The 17,484-nt window shown below is 34.1% G+C and overlaps 1 protein-coding gene across 1 annotated transcript; it reads right to left on the reverse strand.

Annotated features, from left to right (window-relative positions):
- Window positions 1–13,392: 13,392 nt before the first annotated feature.
- Window positions 13,393–17,484, reverse strand: LOC111384555. The gene is made up of 2 exons (XM_023008843.1): window positions 17,376–17,484; window positions 13,393–13,742 (listed from the first exon to the last, which is right to left on the reverse strand). Exons 1-2 carry the CDS (start codon window positions 17,482–17,484, stop codon window positions 13,393–13,395), a joined length of 459 nt encoding a protein of 152 aa, XP_022864611.1.

Here is a 17,484-nt window from a genome sequence, read left to right on the forward strand (position 1 = left end):
GAAGAATTGTGATCGCTGTCAACGCGTTAAAAATATTTCAAGGCGTCACAAGCTTTAATTGACTAATATGCACGAGGTGGAATTATTTGATGTGTGGGGAATAGATTTCATGGGTCCTTTCCCACCATACATCAACTAAATATATATTCTTGTTGCTATAGACTATTATTCCAAATGGGTTGAGGCCATTGCTATGCCAACAAGCAATACAAAGGTAGCCTTGAAGTTTCTACAGAAAAATATCTTCAGTCGAATTGGCACGCCTATGGCAATAGTAAGTTATGAAGGTATACATTTCTGTAACAAACTTTTCAATTCTCTTTTGGCTAAATACAATTTCAAGCATAAGTTGGCACTTGGTTATCATTTCCAATCCAATGGGTAAGCAGATATCTCCAACAGGGAGATAAAATAAATATTGGAGAAGACAGTGAACACCAATTGCAAGGAGTAAGCTCACAAGCTTGATGGGATGCTATAGACGTACTGAACAACGTTTAAAGTGCCAATTGTAATGCCACCTACTGGTTGGTATTTAGGAAACCATGTCACTTGTAAATTGAATTAGAGCACCGAGCCTATTAGGATGTGAAGAAGATGAACCTGGATATGAAATTAGCTGGTCTACAACTTATGTTTAAACTCGACATACATGATGAATTTCGAAACGAGAGAACAAAGATATAGCACAATAAGAGAATCCTAATGAGAGAATTTAAGCTAGGAGAGCGAGTGCTTTTCTTCAATTCTCGCTTAAAGCTTTTTCCAAGAAAGCTTAAATCAAGGTGGTCAAGACGATTTATGGTGCATAAAGCGTCTCTCTATGGCTCGTTGGAGTTGGTGAGCAAGGATCGGTCCATGTTTCAAGTCAACGGACAATGCCTTAAACACTACTACGGAGAGGAAGATCGAGATATGGAAGAGATTTTCTTGGAGAATCAACCTAAGACCACATCAACATCTAGCTAATGATATTATAGAAATGCTTCTTGGGAGGCAACCCAAGTTGTATTCCTCTATTTCAATATATTACATAGGAGTTTAAACATTTTTATTATGTTAGTTACTATTTTTCCTTTGATTTTGTTGGAAAAATTCTCAAGTTTTGGGAGGTGACACTAAGCATAGAATGGAGATTGGAGATCAATATATGGGGTTTGGAGTTAAAAAAAAAAAAAAAAAAATTATAGAACTTTTAGCAACTACAGATGGTTTTACCGGGTGGGTGCTGTAGTGCGACAGCGCCGCATTCCCCTTCTCATTTTTTAAGGTTTCTTCTTTCTTTCTTTCCTATACACACCTCCCATCCCCTATTCTCTCTAACACTCCTAAATCAAAAATTTGCTCTTCAAAAAAAAAAAGAAATTATAGAACTTTTAGCAACTACAGATGGTTTTACCGGGTGGGTGCTGTAGTGCGACAGCGCCGCATTCCCCTTCTCATTTTTTAAGGTTTCTTCTTTCTTTCTTTCCTATACACACCTCCCATCCCCTATTCTCTCTAACACTCCTAAATCAAAAATTTGCTCTTCTTTTCCCTCCAACCTTCAACTATTGCCCATAAATCTTCCATTGCATCCTCCCAAACATCAAACCTCCTCCATCTCCCCACAAATTCACACACACCATACCTAATTTCAATAAAAAAAATTTCGAAACCATAAGCCCTGATTTCTAATTCTTCACATTTTAGCAAACAAAAAATAAATAAATTGTGTTTTCTCCATTACATGCACTACAAATCTCGAATGCCTCACTATATTGCACACTTATCATGAGGTTGCTCGAATTTGACATTACATCTTACCTAAGATGAATTTTCTCTTGATGGTAAGTTTTTCTCTTCCTTAAAAGTGTGTTGGACATTTGTTAGTGGCAGTGGTGTTAGTTGAATGGGAGATTTGCAGGGCATGATTCATTTATGCTTTGATGTATATTGGAGGAATTAGGACTTACATTGTGGATCGGTGAGTATAATGTGTACAAAGTGTTTGAGAGATTGCCTAGTTGAATTCTTGTGGGGGTATTTCAGTGAACTTTGGCATTTTTTTTTTATTTTTTTTGGCAATTATGGTTTGATTTTTTTTTTTTTGAACATTACATTATTAGATATTATTAAGCTTGAATTGGTTGGTCGGATTAAAATTGCATATCTTGATTTCTTAGTTGCTAGGATTAATGATGTGAACTCACGTAGACAAATCCTATGGAACCCACGAACAAGATGGAAATCTTCCCAAGAAAGCCAAGTAAGGTTTTGGATTCGAATTCGATAAATCTGGAACCAAACAACCTGAATCGTTGACGATGTGCAGACCTCTTGATTAAGCAAAATTATGGAATCTCACCCGGTTGATTTGAACGCCACAAGAATTAGATTTTGATAAGTTCGAAAGTTATTCAATTAGAAGAACAAAGAGAAAGCAATTAAAACCTTTCAATTAATCAATATGTCAAAAGTTTATTTATTTATTTTTTATTATTATTTATTTTTACAATGAAAATAATAAGAGTATTTAAACTAGTCCTAAGAATCTAGGTAATTTTGTGAATAATTTCCTAAATATGGTAAGAAATCAATTAAATATAGAATTCTAGTAAAACTAGGAAAATAAAAAAAATAAAAAAAACGCGTATGAAAATAACCATGCGATTGCATGGTTCAATTCCATGCAGCTGCATGGAATTGAAGTCCGGTCCCTTTCAACTCTCGGCCTAGGTCTGTGCGACCGCAGGCCATTTGTGCTGTGCGGTCGCACAGCTTTGACTCTCCACTCCGTCTTCGTCTGCTTTTAACATGTTGATCCAAGTCTCTTCGACCTTCGACCCCAACAAGAAACTTGTTCCATTTTGTGTCCCAAACATGATTTCATCAACGGTTATCTTGATGAATAATCGTATCTTCTCTTTTACTCGCTTCGTCCTCGCTCGAGTCATCGAACCGCCCTCGACTATCAATGAATCTTTCTTCGGGATTTACATTGGACTTGATCTTGACACTTGCAACTCCTGGATCACATCATTTCCTCGCTCTTCGAAAGGATTCATCCTCGAATCTGTACCTACATCAAAGAGAGAAAGATCAGACACATTAAAAGTTGTTGAAACGTTATACTCACTTGGAAAATCTAATTTGTATGTGTTGGCATTGATCTTCTCAAGCACTTGGAATGGTCCATCTCTCCATGGCAACAACTTTAATTTTCTTTGTTCTCGAAATCACCTTTCTTGAAATGCACCCAAATCCAATCGCCTAGTTCGTATGTAACAATCTTCCTGCCCTTGTTTAGTGCTTACTCTTCTTCTCAATTTGCTCCTGTACCTTTTCAGGGAGTGACTTCACCAGCTCGGCCTTCCTCTTCCCATTCAAGCTACCTCGTTTATTCATAGACAAAGACATTAAATCCATAGGTGTTATAGGATTAAAATCACAAACAATTTCAAATGGAGAAAACGATGTAGTGGAGTGTGTGACTCTACTATATGCAAACTCTATGAAAGGTAAGCACCCTTTCCTATTCTTCAAATTCTTATTAACCACAGTGCGCAATAGTTGTGTCATGGTTCTATTCACTACTTCAGTTTGTCCATCGGTTTGTGGGTGGCAAGTTGTAGAAAATAGTAATTTCGTGCCTAACTTATTCCACAAGACCCTTCAAAAGTGACTAAGAAATTTGACATCCCTATCTAACACAATACTTTTAGATACTCCATACAAGTGCACAACTTCTTTAAAGAACAAGTCTGTAATGTTAGTGGCGTCATCAATTTTGTGACATGGAATGAAATGTGCCATCTTACTAAACCTATCCACCACTACAAAAATTGAATCCCGACCCTTTTTAGTTCTAGACAAACCTAACACAAAATCCATTGAAATGTCTACCCAAGGTTCACTAGGTACTGATAAAGGTGTATAAAGCCCATGAGGTAAGACCCTAGATTTAGCCTGTTTACAAGTTATGCATCGACTACAAATTTGTTCCATATCAACTTTTATTTTAGGCCAATAAAAATGCTCAATTAATATTTCTAAAGTTTTTGCTACCCTAAAGTGACCCATTAGACCCCCACTATGTGCTTCTCTAACCAATAATTCACGCATAGAACAATTAGGAACACGTAATTTGTTTTTCCGAAACAAGTATCCATCATGCTTAAAGAACTTATCTATAGCCCCCTTATGACATGAATTGTAAATGTTGGAAAATTCAGAATCATTAGCATAGATGTCCTTAATGTACTCAAAACCAACCAATTTTACACTTAAAGTAGTTAAAAACACATAACTTCGCGACAATGCATCTACTATTACATTTTCCTTACCTTGTTTGTAACGAATGACATATGAAGAAGTTTCTATGAATTCCGTCCAGCCTGCATGTCATTTGATTAACTTACCTTAACCCTGTAAATGTTTCAGTGATTCATGATCAGAATGAATTACAAACTCTTTTGGCCACAGGTAATGTTATGTCTTCAAGGCTCGAACAAGTGAATAGAGCTCATTGTCATACGTAGGATAGTTGAGAACTGCACTACTTAGCTTCTCACTAAAGTAGGCTATAGGTCTCTTAGCATTAAGACTACTCCAATATCTATTTTTGATGCATCACACTCAATCTCGAAAATTTTGTCAAAGTTATAAAGTGCTAAAATCGATGCTTTACACAAACAATCTTTGATAGTGTTGAATGCATGTTCTTGTTCTACCCCCCATTGAAATCCTACATTTTCTTGACAATCTCAGTTAGTAGTGTGGTGATTGTACTAAAATGCTTGACAAAACGCCTATAAAAACTAGCCAATCTATGAAAACTCCTAACCTCGATTATGTTTTTATGTGTCGGCTAATTTTTAATAGCTTTTATTTTTTCTTCATCTACCTCTACACCATTAGCACTAATCACAAAGCCTAGAAGCACAACTCTAGCCATGCAAAAAGTACACTTCTTAAAATTGACATAAAGTTCCTTTCTCGAAACCACAAGCATACATCTTAGGTGCTTTACATGCTCATCAAGTTTCTTACTATAGATTAAAATGTCATCAAAATAAACTATAACAAAATTTTCAATGAAAGCATGCAAAACATGGTTCATTAACCACATAAAAGTGCTTGGTACATTCGTGAGTCCAAATGGCATGACTAACCATTCATACAATCCATATTTAATTTTAAAATTCATTTTCCTTTCATCACCCTCATGCAAATTTGATGATACCCATCTTTAAGATCAATTTTATTGAAAATACATGCACTATGTAGCTCATCTAGCATATCATCTAGCCTAGGAATTGGGTGACGATACTTTATCGAAATGTTATTGATGGCTTTGTAATCTACGCACATTCTTCAAGTTCCATCTTTCTTTAGCACCAGCAACAGAGGTACTGCACATGGACTCATACTTTCCCGTACATATCCTTTGCTCATCAATTTCTCAGCTTGTCTCTGAAGCTCATTTGTCTCCTCTGGATTACTTCGATAAGTCGATCCATTCGGAATGATAGCGCAAGTATGAAATCAATTTAATGCTCAATTCCTCTAATGAGTGGTAGCCCACTAGACACGTCCTCCGGAAACATGTCTTTAAATTCCCGCAACAAAGAAATAGCCAAACTAAGGAGAGATGTGTTATGCTCCTTAAAGTTGAGGAGTGATTCCTTGTAAACCAACAGTATCATTTGTTGCCTCTCAACCATTGCCTTTTTCAATTCACTCCCTCTCACAAAGAAATTCTATTTTGGCTTTTCTTTTATCTCGGAAGACTCTTTTTCCTTTCTCTCATGTGGCCCCACTCTTTTTTCCTCTTTATTTGCCACCTCACTATTTTTTCTCTTCTTCTCTAATTTCCTCACTCTCGCTTCTTCTTCATTTTTCAATTGAATTTGGTACTCATATACTTGTGTCGGTGTTAATAGCGCAAGAGTGATAGACTTCCTATTTTTTACAAAGCTATACTTATTTTTATACCCATCATGCATTACTTTCCTATCATATTGCAATGGTCTCCCCAACAAGATATGCCCCGTATGCATAGGTACAACATCGCAAATTACTTCATCCTGATATCTACCAATGGAAAAATTAATCAACAACCTTTTTGTCACCTTAACTTCCCCGCATTCATTTAGCCATTATAATTTATAAGGCCTAGGATGTTTTAATAGTGTCAAACCTAATTTTTCCACCATGTTAGTGCTAGCCACATTAGAACAACTATCGCCATCTATTATCACACTATATACCTTGCCATTGACGTGACATCACGTGGAATATGTTTTCTTACTGCTGCTCCAAGTCATCCACCTTGATTTGAGCACTAAGAGCTTACCTCGTGAGCAACAACTTACTGGGAACTGCATACTCTGTTGTATCTTCTTCATCAACATCCTCCAATTATGGCATGTCTGCATAATCACTCTCACTTTCAGTTTCCACTTTTCCCATATCCCGTAAAATCACGATTCTTTTGTTTGGGCATTGAGAAGCAATGTGCCCCACTCCCAAGCAACGCAAACATTTGATGTTTCTGTTTCTTGATGGCTGTGACTCCCCCTTTGGCATGGCCTTGCTAATACTTTCCTCCTTGCCTATTGGTACATCAGTTCTTCCTCTTGCAACAGTTCATTATCCTTTGTTATTTTCCCACTTCGGTTTCCCAGAAGAATTAGAACCCGAAGATCCCGATTGGTACCTTGCTATCTTGTTTCCCTTCAACTGCCTCTCGACCTTCATTGCCACATGTAACATGTCTTCAATTTCCACATAGTGCTGCAGTTCCACTGTATTTGCAATGTCCTTGTTCAATCCACGCAGAAATCGAGCCATGGTAGCTCCACCATCCTCCTCCACATTTGTTCTAATCATTAGTGTCTCCATCTCTTTATGGTAATCTTCCACACTCCTGGAACCTAGATATAAATTTTGTAATCTTTGATGAAGCTTCTGGCAATAGTGAGTAGGTACAAACCTCTTCCGCATTATAGTTTTCAATTCTTCCCATGTATTGATAGGTCGCTCCCCATTTCTCCGCCTGAAAGTCACCACCTGATCCCACCAAGTGATTACATAGTCCGTGAATTCAAGAACTGCAATTTTCACCTTCTTCTCCCCCGAGTAATTGTGGCAATCAAATATTAACTCAATTTTCTTCTCCCATTCTAAGTAGGTTTCTGATCACTTCTACCTTTGAATGAAGGAATGATCATTTTAATGTTACTCAAATTCCCATCCACCTCGTCTCCACCGAGATTCCTACCTCTCCTTTCTTGTCTAACTCCTCTATTTCTAGCCCTTCCAATATACGCATCCACAATCGCATATTCATCCTTCCCACTATCAACCTCAAATTCACTAAGTTCCTCCATCCTAGGTTCCCGTCTACCCTGTCTTCCTGCATTAAGACCTCCCCTTCGTGTATTAGCAGGCAATGGATTTTGCCTTTTTTCCCCTATACATCCTATCTATCGATCCAATCCCTCATATCTATACATATCCACTCAATCCTTCGCACCGAGTCCTCTAGCATGGAAACTTGATCATCAATTTTACGTGAACTCGATCCTTCCCTGTTAGACATCCTAAATCTAAGTTATTTTTTTGCATCACAATTATTCACTCGAAATTTCACTCAATATGGCTTTTTTCTTGGATTGTTCTCACAACTCTGCCTTTTACCACTCGTTGCTTTCACCAAGTCCCCAAAAGAACAAATTTGGAACTCAATCATAATTTAATCTCGTGGAATTAAAACCGGTTTGAGTGAGATTACAAGACCAAGGAATTTAGAACAATTTGATTGGCAATTCAGACTAGACAAGTAAAGAAATTGACTCAAGAACGCAAAATAAAAAAGGAAATTACTGACTGAAAATTTAAATTAGACACAAAAATAATAAATTGACTCAAGAAATCGGTAATTCCCAAGATCAACAATAATAATAACAAATTTTATTTTTTTTAAATTCGAATTTTTTTTTGGAATTTTTTTATAGTGCGAATGAACAATAATTTTTTTATTTCTTTTACTCTTGGGATAGAAAAATAAAAAACAACACTGACGCAACAAATGGAAGTTGATTTGGATGCCAATTGAATCCAAGAACAACTTTTGAAATTTTTTTGCGACTTTTTTGGATTAAAGACTCTAAAATACTAACTGACTCGAAGAACAGTAAAGAAATGAATAACTGACTCAACAAGAATTAAAAAGAGATATAACTTTGGATTGGAATCAAGCTCTGATACTAACTGATGTGAACCCGGGTAGGCAAACGCTACAGAACCCACGAACAAGATGAAAATCTTCCCAAGAAAGCCAAAGTAAGGTCTTGGATTCGAATTCGATAAATTTGGAACCAATCAACCTGAATCGCCGATAATGTGCGGACCTCTTGATTACGCAAAATTATGGAATCTCACCCGATTGATTTGAACGCCATAAGAATTAGATCTTGATAAGTTTGAAAGTTGTTCAATTGGAAGAATAAAGAGAAAGCAATTAAAGCCTTTCAATTAATCAATATGTCAAATTTTTTTTTTTTTTTTACAATGAAAATAAAAAGAGTATTTATACTAGTCCTAAGAATCTAGATAATTTTGTGCATAATCTCCTAAATATGTTAAGAAATCAATTAAATATAGAATTCTAGCAAAACTAGGGAAAAAAACGCGTCTAAAATAACCATGTGGTCGCATGGTTCAATTCCATGTGGTCGCAGTCCCCTTCAACTCTCGGCTTAGATCTGTGCGATCGCAGGCCATTTGTGCTGTGCGGTCGCACAACTTTGGGTCTCCACTCTGTCTGCGCCCGCCTTTAACATGTTGATACAAGTCTCTTCAATCTTCGACCCCAACATGAAACTTGTTCCATCTTATGTCTCGAATACGATTTCATCAACGGTTGTCTTGACAAGCAATCATATCACCTCTTTTACTCACTTTGTCCTCGCTCGAGTCATTGGATTGCCCTCGACTATCAACGGATCTTTTTTCGGGTTTGAAGTTGGACTTGACCTTGACGCTTGCGGCTCCTAGATCACATCAATTAACTTGGGAGATATTGTGAATTGATTTGGAAAACTACAAAAGGCCACCTAAGAAGAGGTCTAAACTCACAGGGATCCTCATCCACTGCTGCATATGATAGGAGATGGTTTGTAAGGCTTGAGGATGAGGAAAGATATAAACAAATGGTGATCTATTGGGGGGGTTTCAAAAACCTTTTGGCAGAGAAAATACAGAGTTTGGGATGGGAAATTTTTCCAAACAACCAGGAGCAACTTCGATACCTTTGGCGAAAGAGTTTTATGCCAATGTTGGAGAATACACAGACTTTAATGTATTTGTTTAGGGTCAATGGATCCAATTTGATATTGTTTCAATCAACAAATTCTACCAAACTTGAGACATACACGATGATAACTATTCCATGTTACATGAGATAGGGATTGAACCCACTATATTACTTCATACACTTACTCATGAGGGAACATAATGGAAAAGGTCTTCTAGTGATGTGACGAACGTCCTTGCTTTACGTTTAACAATTAATTGTAAAGTTCGGCATCACTTTATACAAGCCAAACTAGTTCCAAGTAGCAACATCAGTGGAGTGACAAAGGAACATGCTCTATTGAATTATGCAATTCAAAGGGATTACTCTATTGAAATTTGTAAGGTCATTCAGAACAATATCCATGATCTCTATGTACAAGGGAATATGACCACACAGGAATCAAATGAGGTGTTACATCCCAAGCTAACACTAATGTAGGACTTGCAGGATAAGCTTGTAGGGCATCAGGATAGGCCTAGCTCATCTAAGTCATCTAAACCACCTTCCCCACCTCCATATGCTGGAGACCCTATAAGGGATATGATTAGGCGGATTGAGGCAATGGACCTGTGCATGACCGATGTCACGAAGGAATGAATTAGTGGCAAAAAGGAATGCAAGTACAAATGAATCAGCTACATAACTCCATTTACGAACAATTCCTTTATGAAAATGCTTGCATTGTGGTCATGGCTTCTATACATCCCGAACTTTACCGTCCTTCTACCATTGCTACTCCCATCTCATTCTCACCATCTAGCGCCATTAGAGGCAGACGGCAATGACAACAACAACATTTAATGTCTTCACTGAGGTATTTCTCTCCCTTTGTTTTTAATTTCACATTAGGGACAATGCGTTATTTAAGTCTGGAGTGATACTTTAATTTCTTTGTCACTTAACTATTTAATTGCTTTTGTGTGTTTGTTTTTAATTACGTGACTCATGCATCTGTCATCCATGATAAAAGAAAAAAGAAAAAATAATAAAAAAAAAATCTACATGCTTGTGTGTGTAAGATAGCATTATTGGCAATGATGCATATATTTAGAGGTATGAATTAGTTGTGCATTATGAATAGGCTATGTGCTCGAATTGAAGTCTTATTTACCCTTGCAAAATTTGACTTAAATGCACAGGAATTAAGTATAATGTTGGACAGGAATAAGTTGATTTATAAATGATAAAGGTTGAATTATTGGCCATAAAAGGTAAATCCAAACAACCACGGAATTAAAATTTGCATCCTTTAACTGACTTTAGAATAGTTTAGATAGTTGAACTACTATAGGGAGACATGGATGTAGATGAAGATTCCGTGTGTGCTAAATTTTGAATGGATTGTTTGAAACCAATAGGATGAAAATTGAGTGCAAACCCTACGTTAGAGGTTGATTCTCGAGAATAGGTATTTAATGAGGAGCATTGCACTAATTACTGCAAAAGGGAAAAAGCTTCCCTATTGTGAAATTACTAAAAGATCCCAATGAGGGCAATTTTTGAAAATCCCAAAAAGAAAATTTAAAAGGGGATCAAGTTAGTGCATAAAACAGAATATGCACTACAAAAAATTTTGAAAAAAAGGGTGCATGCGCACTACATGCTTTGATTAAACCTCCAGCACTTGTTTTTATAGGATTAGGCTTTTGACTCAGGGTTAGCAACTTGTTTGATTAGAAAGAGGTTGAGGCAATCGAAAATAAGTATAATCTTCATTTATTGATGTGTTGAACTACAAAGGTGAAAACTTGACCAAACTAAAGAGGGTAAAGACTAGTGAAATGAAGAAAACCTTAGAATACACCCTTATGAAGAGAATAGGAAGATACTAAGTTTGAGGGTTTTGACTTTTAAGGTCAGGAATTGAATTAACTTGTGATCGTATAGCATTGTATTTGATTCTTAACATATACATACCCATTTTGCATTACAAAGGTAAGAATTTGACTTCTGCATTATAACTTTGAAGTAGTTCATGAGTTCAATATCATGTTTTAATCCTAAGCTATAAAGACAAGCTACTCAAGTAAATTGTGTGAATAGAATGTTACTTGCGTGTTTGTTAATCACATTATTATGTTGTGCTGTGTTGTGTTGTGTTCGCTCAAGGACAAGTAAAGAATTGAGTTTGGGAATGTTTGATTAGTGTATTTCACTAATTGAATTACCATCTTTAAAGCTTAGTTTTCGGTTTATTCTTGAACACTTTTGAGCGTTTTGATGTGTTTCTTCATGTTGTTTTGTAGTTTTGGTAACTTGATGATAATGAAGTGTTTAGGAGCATGGAATGAAGCTAAATTGTTGATCATAGAAGTAGGCATGGAGCGGAGATAGAAGAAGAGAAGAAGGAAGTGGAATAAAGGCAAGAAAACAAGGCCAAGAAGTGAAGGACATTATAGTGGGCATCAAGGCACGCATTTGGGCGCGCCCAAGGAATGACGAGCAGCGCCCAACTAGAAAATAACAGGAGCAAAATAGTTGATGCTGCAGTGCCAACAAGTTCTTAATCGGGACACCGAAGCGCCAATGATGGGCATTGTGGCTGCGCCAAGTTATGTAAAATACTGAAAACGTGATAAAAATTTCGAAAATAAAATTCTAAAAAAATTCTAAAATATAAAAAATAAAAAACTATAAAATTATAAAAAAAATTAATTTAAAAAGAAAAACAGTTCAATCTCTTAATTATTATTTCCATAAAAATTCTAAAAAAAAAACTTTCGAGATTAAAAACCAAACACATATTTAACAATTTTAAAGCAGACTTTTAAAATAAAAAACTGAAAATGAAATCAAAACTGAAAAATGAAAAATGAAGCACAAGTCAAACAGGCCCTTCATTTAACACCTTTCAAAGTCTATGTTTTAATTTGAAATAAATATTGGTGGAATGATGGTGGTTGTATCCATAAATTCTTGCTCTATTTTGTGCGATGCGGGGAAATTCAAGATAGCATTTCTATGTTTCCAATGGGAAGAAATGAAGAAGATGACAATAATATCGGGTTAATCGCCATATTTCTTGTCAACAATGTGTTCCCATGCCCTTTTCTTCAACAAAATTTTCGTTTTTCTAGAAGAAAAAGTAATTAAATAACAATTTCAACTTTTTCGTACCTCTACACGTGTTCAACAAACTATAACAATATCTATTTAATTTAAAGCCAAAGCAGTATTTCAATGTGTTGCTCTTTAGTAAACCCCAATCAATGTCCAAAAACCAAGTCCACGAACTACTAATAATTTAGACAAAAATAAATAAATAATTAAGGAAACTATGAACTTTCTCTGATGCACTGATGCTTACATTTTCACGGATACAATATCACCAAAATACCAAATTTAGCAACCTTAAACGGTCACTAAACGAACTTATTGTAAGAACATTAGTTTCCATTTCTGCTTGATTGAAATAAGTTGGAATTCTCTCGAGTTTAATCATCCCCTTTTCAATAACATCATAAATGAAATAAAATTTCGCTTATAAACTTAGAACGAGCATGAAATACTAGATTGCAGCTCAAGTATATAGCATTTGGCTATTAGAATATAATATAACTTCATCATCAATGAAACAAAGTTCAATTAACAACCCTTTTAACTAGGGACGGATCCAGGATTGGATCCAAGATCGGGCTATAAATTTCAAATTGGGCTACTACATTGAAAAAAAATAATTATTTACACATAAAAAATTGATTTTTTTACCCAAAAAAAAAATGAAAAACACCTTAAAAAAATGTTATTGGGCGTGGGGGGAGGGGACTACAGCTCAGTTATTTAATGTCAGTTATTAGAATAGTGATTCAAATAAATAATAGATCTTGCAAAATAAATGCATTAGACGTATTAAAAGTTTTTATAACCTAAATCGATTGGACTTAGGGCATGTTCATCAACTCAAGGAATGTGCACTCTAGTTTATTCATGTTGAAATTGATGATGGACTGTGAATAACTCTTTGACAAAGATTGCAAAACAAAGTCAATACTTAATTCATGATCCATTATTAAACAATAAAGTCAATCATGTTCGGCACATGAGACTGACTAAAAATCTTTTTGCCATTTTACATCAATATAGTTTCTCGTAGTCTCATAACTTTCCATATGTGATTGTTCATCATGCAACTTCTTGTGATGAAAAATCACAGTGAAAGCATTTATACACTCATGTTGCTTTTGCAACTCAGACAATATAGCTACAAGTATCATACATGCTACAGTATTATTGTCATCACTGTGTTCATTATAAGCAGCCACATTTTCCTCAATCGAGTTTTTAGTAGGTACTCTTGGAAAAGGTTGCTCAAGGACATAATCCATTTTCTCATATTTGAGAACAATTCTCAAATTGTGGTGCCAATCGAGAAAATTTGACCTGATCAGTTTGTTGACATCTAGTATGCCATTCAAATTCATAGGATTACTCATGATTAAAAAATTGTAGATGACGAAAAGTAAAGAATTAATGTGTATTAAAATGCATTGCATAAATTAAATATACTTAAATTAAATATGCTTCATTGTTTAAAATAAATTTATGATCCTCATATATTAATTAATAGAGTCCATACTTGATTCCAATGGGTTGGAATCCCATCGATATATTAAGACTTAAGTGTATTCAACAAACCTTAATAAAACATTTGGATAGATACTATTATCAATTGTATTTCCATACAACTCCCAGATCATTAAACTGACAACTCTTTGTCTTCACACATTTTATGACTTAGCTTAACATGCTTTAGAATTTAACTTCTTAAGTGTACTGAACAAAAAATATATTTTTGTTAGGTTGAACTCATTATACAGAAATATTAAATATTTCATAGTGTCAAATATATCTCTACTAAACCAGCATTAAAGTACTTAACAAGTTGAGATCGATTTAGAACTCTCGTTTTTCACTGTAATGATTGAAGGAAAATAATAATTTTGACATACTATTTCAGCGAGGCGATTTATCATGCACAGGTGTCATCCATATAATCAAGCATAAAAAATGCAAATAAACATACATACTATAATGTAGATGATTATGAACTAATTCTATTTGGCCTTCTCGAGCCAAAAAGGAAGAGTATTTGGTTAAATCCTAGGGGGTATTGCAATGAATTAGTGTCAATGAACCATGTCCATGGTTTCCTCTTCTTCTTACATCTTCAATTAGTTTAGGTACAACTTGTATCATACACTACTTGGCACCCAGGCGCATAAAACAACAATAGTAAAATTAACCAATCAACACATCCATATGACCGAGTCCATAATTATCCATTAAATAAACATTTATCAAACAAATGTATTCCTACATAATATCTAATATTATATATAAACATGTTTCAAGAATCACGCAATTATAGTCGTCTAAATTCAGCTAGATAAATGGATCAAAAATCATTAAATAATTAACTAAACATATTAATCAATTAATTTAATTATCAAATTTATTTAATTGAAATTAAATTTTAATTAAATATCGAATTAGAGTCCAATTCTATTTCCACAATTATAGACAAAACTATATAATTAAACAAAATTTAACTAAATGCCAAATTAGAGTCCAACTCTAATTCCTCAAAATTTTAGGATGGGACAATTTTAATTAAAGTCAAAATTTAATTAAATATCAAATTAGAATCCAACTCTAATTTTAATTAAATTAACATTTTAATTTATGGTAAAATTCCTTTAAAAAAATAAAATTTAATTTATGGTTAAAATGTAATATTTAAGTTAAAATCCAATTTAAACAAAAATATAAAAGTCGTCAATGTTAAATAAAATTTTAATTTTGGGTCAAAATTAAAATATAGATCAAACCCATTTAAAACACAATTTAAAAACTTTTAATATTCAAATTCAAAACCCCCTTTTGAAAATTGCAACTTGACCTACGTTTAAAATTAAAAGCAGTTCCTTCAATTTTGAAAAATGCAGGACAGGTCCTTTATTTTAAAATTGCAAGATAACCCTTAAGATTTAATTTACATCCGATGGGCTGCAATTTCACAAATTGTACCAGAGGCCCCGCCTCTACCTTCTCCCCAAAACCCTAACCTAAAAAAAAATTTCTTATTTTTTCTTCTTTCTCTTGACTGCACTGCAAAGGTTATCTACGGCACAACTCGCCATGCTCAAGCGACGGGCGAGCCAGCGCGACGGTGGCCCTTCACCACTACCCTTTTGTGTTTTCTACCAAAAAATAAATTTCTTTTAAAAAAAGATTCTTGAAGATAAAATATAATTTTCTAAATTGCCAAATTCAAGAACAATAAGAATAATCAACTTTTGATTGTTTCAATATGTAAAACAATTTCTAACAAGCACAAAGTAGGCTATGATACCATTGTTGAAAATTTACTTAACATGCACAATGAAAATTAAACAAAATTTTCGATTCCCACCAAGGATCTTCTTTGTGCTTAGAGATAAATTGTGTTAAAGAATTGTACCTTTGTTGAATTCTGCAAACTCTTTTATTTTTTTTGAACTCGAACAATCACGATCTGCAATTTACAATTGTCCAATTGTCCATCCTCCAATGAAAATATACACAGAGAACAAGATTGAGAAAACTAAGATTTTTCTTTTTCTTGTGCTAGCAAGAATATGAATTGTTTTTTCTACAATTTTTCAAATCCTAGCAACCTATTAATATAAGTCCAAACGAGCTTGACCCATCTCTTAGTTTAATCCGTTTCAATATTTAATTAATTCAATTAATTAAATTTGATCTATGAAATAATTAATCTAATTAATTAACTCGACAATATTAACAACCAACTCAATTAATTAATTATCCAACACTTGTCAATTAATTAATTGGTAAATATCATTCTTCTAGTTCTCATTTTTATGTGACCCATTATGTTTCCAATTATGATGCCTAATGTCGTGAAATATTATTTTAATCCAATCAAAATTACTAAATTAAAATACCATTTTTTTAATTTATCACAAGCTCGCATTCATCGTTCCAGATTTTGTTGTCGATTTTACATCCCGCAAGTGTACGAATCGTAACAAGTAACAAATGGATCAATGAGTCCGAATTATCGTTTTCGGGAGGACTATACCTTAGTACTTAATTTAATTTCTTTCTAACTACTATTTGACAAAGCATATAATGATTTTTATGATTTGATTTTTAATCTAACTACATTAGAATACGTGGATGCACACAAAGATCGATTGATAATTGAAATAGTAAATGGATATTAGGGCGAAACAATTTCACCTATGGATCATCTTTAAGTCTTAAATTAAGATTCATAAAGTCTAAGGTAGTGTTCGATCGAATTCTCCTTTTGTATTCAATTTACCCCTCTCGAGTTGTTATTGAGCCTATTTAACTATTTCAGTTTCGTATCTCTATGCGAACCAAACTTAGTTTAAAAAAAAGATTGGTTCTAAGAATTCATATATGACCGTAGTAATTAATATAGTTATCTTTACATGTTATACTAATTTATTGAATTTTAATATGTGGTCTAAACAAATAATCTACATCTCTACGTAATTATTGTTCACGAAATCATTGAATAATTGGCTAGAAAATTCAAAGTATTGAGAACATAATTAAAATCAAAACATATGCGTAAAGGAACTTGAATTTTGAATAAAATAAAAAAAGGGTCTCAAAAGGTTACATTGTTTGCCTTAATAATAAATTTAACTATTCATGATAATGAAAGAAAAATAAAAGGTATAGAGTTCATAATTAAGTTTTGAAATTTTGATCATCGAAAAAATTGGATCTTGTACCAAGAATCTTTTTCAATTTTCAAAGTCTTCAATCTCTAACTTTTGCTCTTTGATCTTGATGATTATGTGTTTTCTCTCATTTGATCTTGCTCTCTCAATCTCAAGTTGTATTTTTTTTCTTTCAATGTGTGGAATCCCCCTCAATTATCTTCTCTATGGTTGTATTTATGCCTTATTCAAGCTTTGGAAAAGTTTTAGTTGAGTTGGGCTTTTAAAAAGATAAATTTCACTTAAAAACCTTATTTGACACAGCGAAGCACCTAGACGCTGCGATTGGGTGCTTGGGCTCTGACTTTCAGAAAAATAATCAGAAACATAGCGTCTGGGCACTGTCGCCAGCTTTGATTGCACTGCACAGTATTCAGTCAT

Source organism: Olea europaea, unplaced genomic scaffold, assembly GCF_002742605.1.
Source record: "Olea europaea var. sylvestris unplaced genomic scaffold, O_europaea_v1 scaffold294, whole genome shotgun sequence".
NCBI lineage: Eukaryota > Viridiplantae > Streptophyta > Magnoliopsida > Lamiales > Oleaceae > Olea > Olea europaea.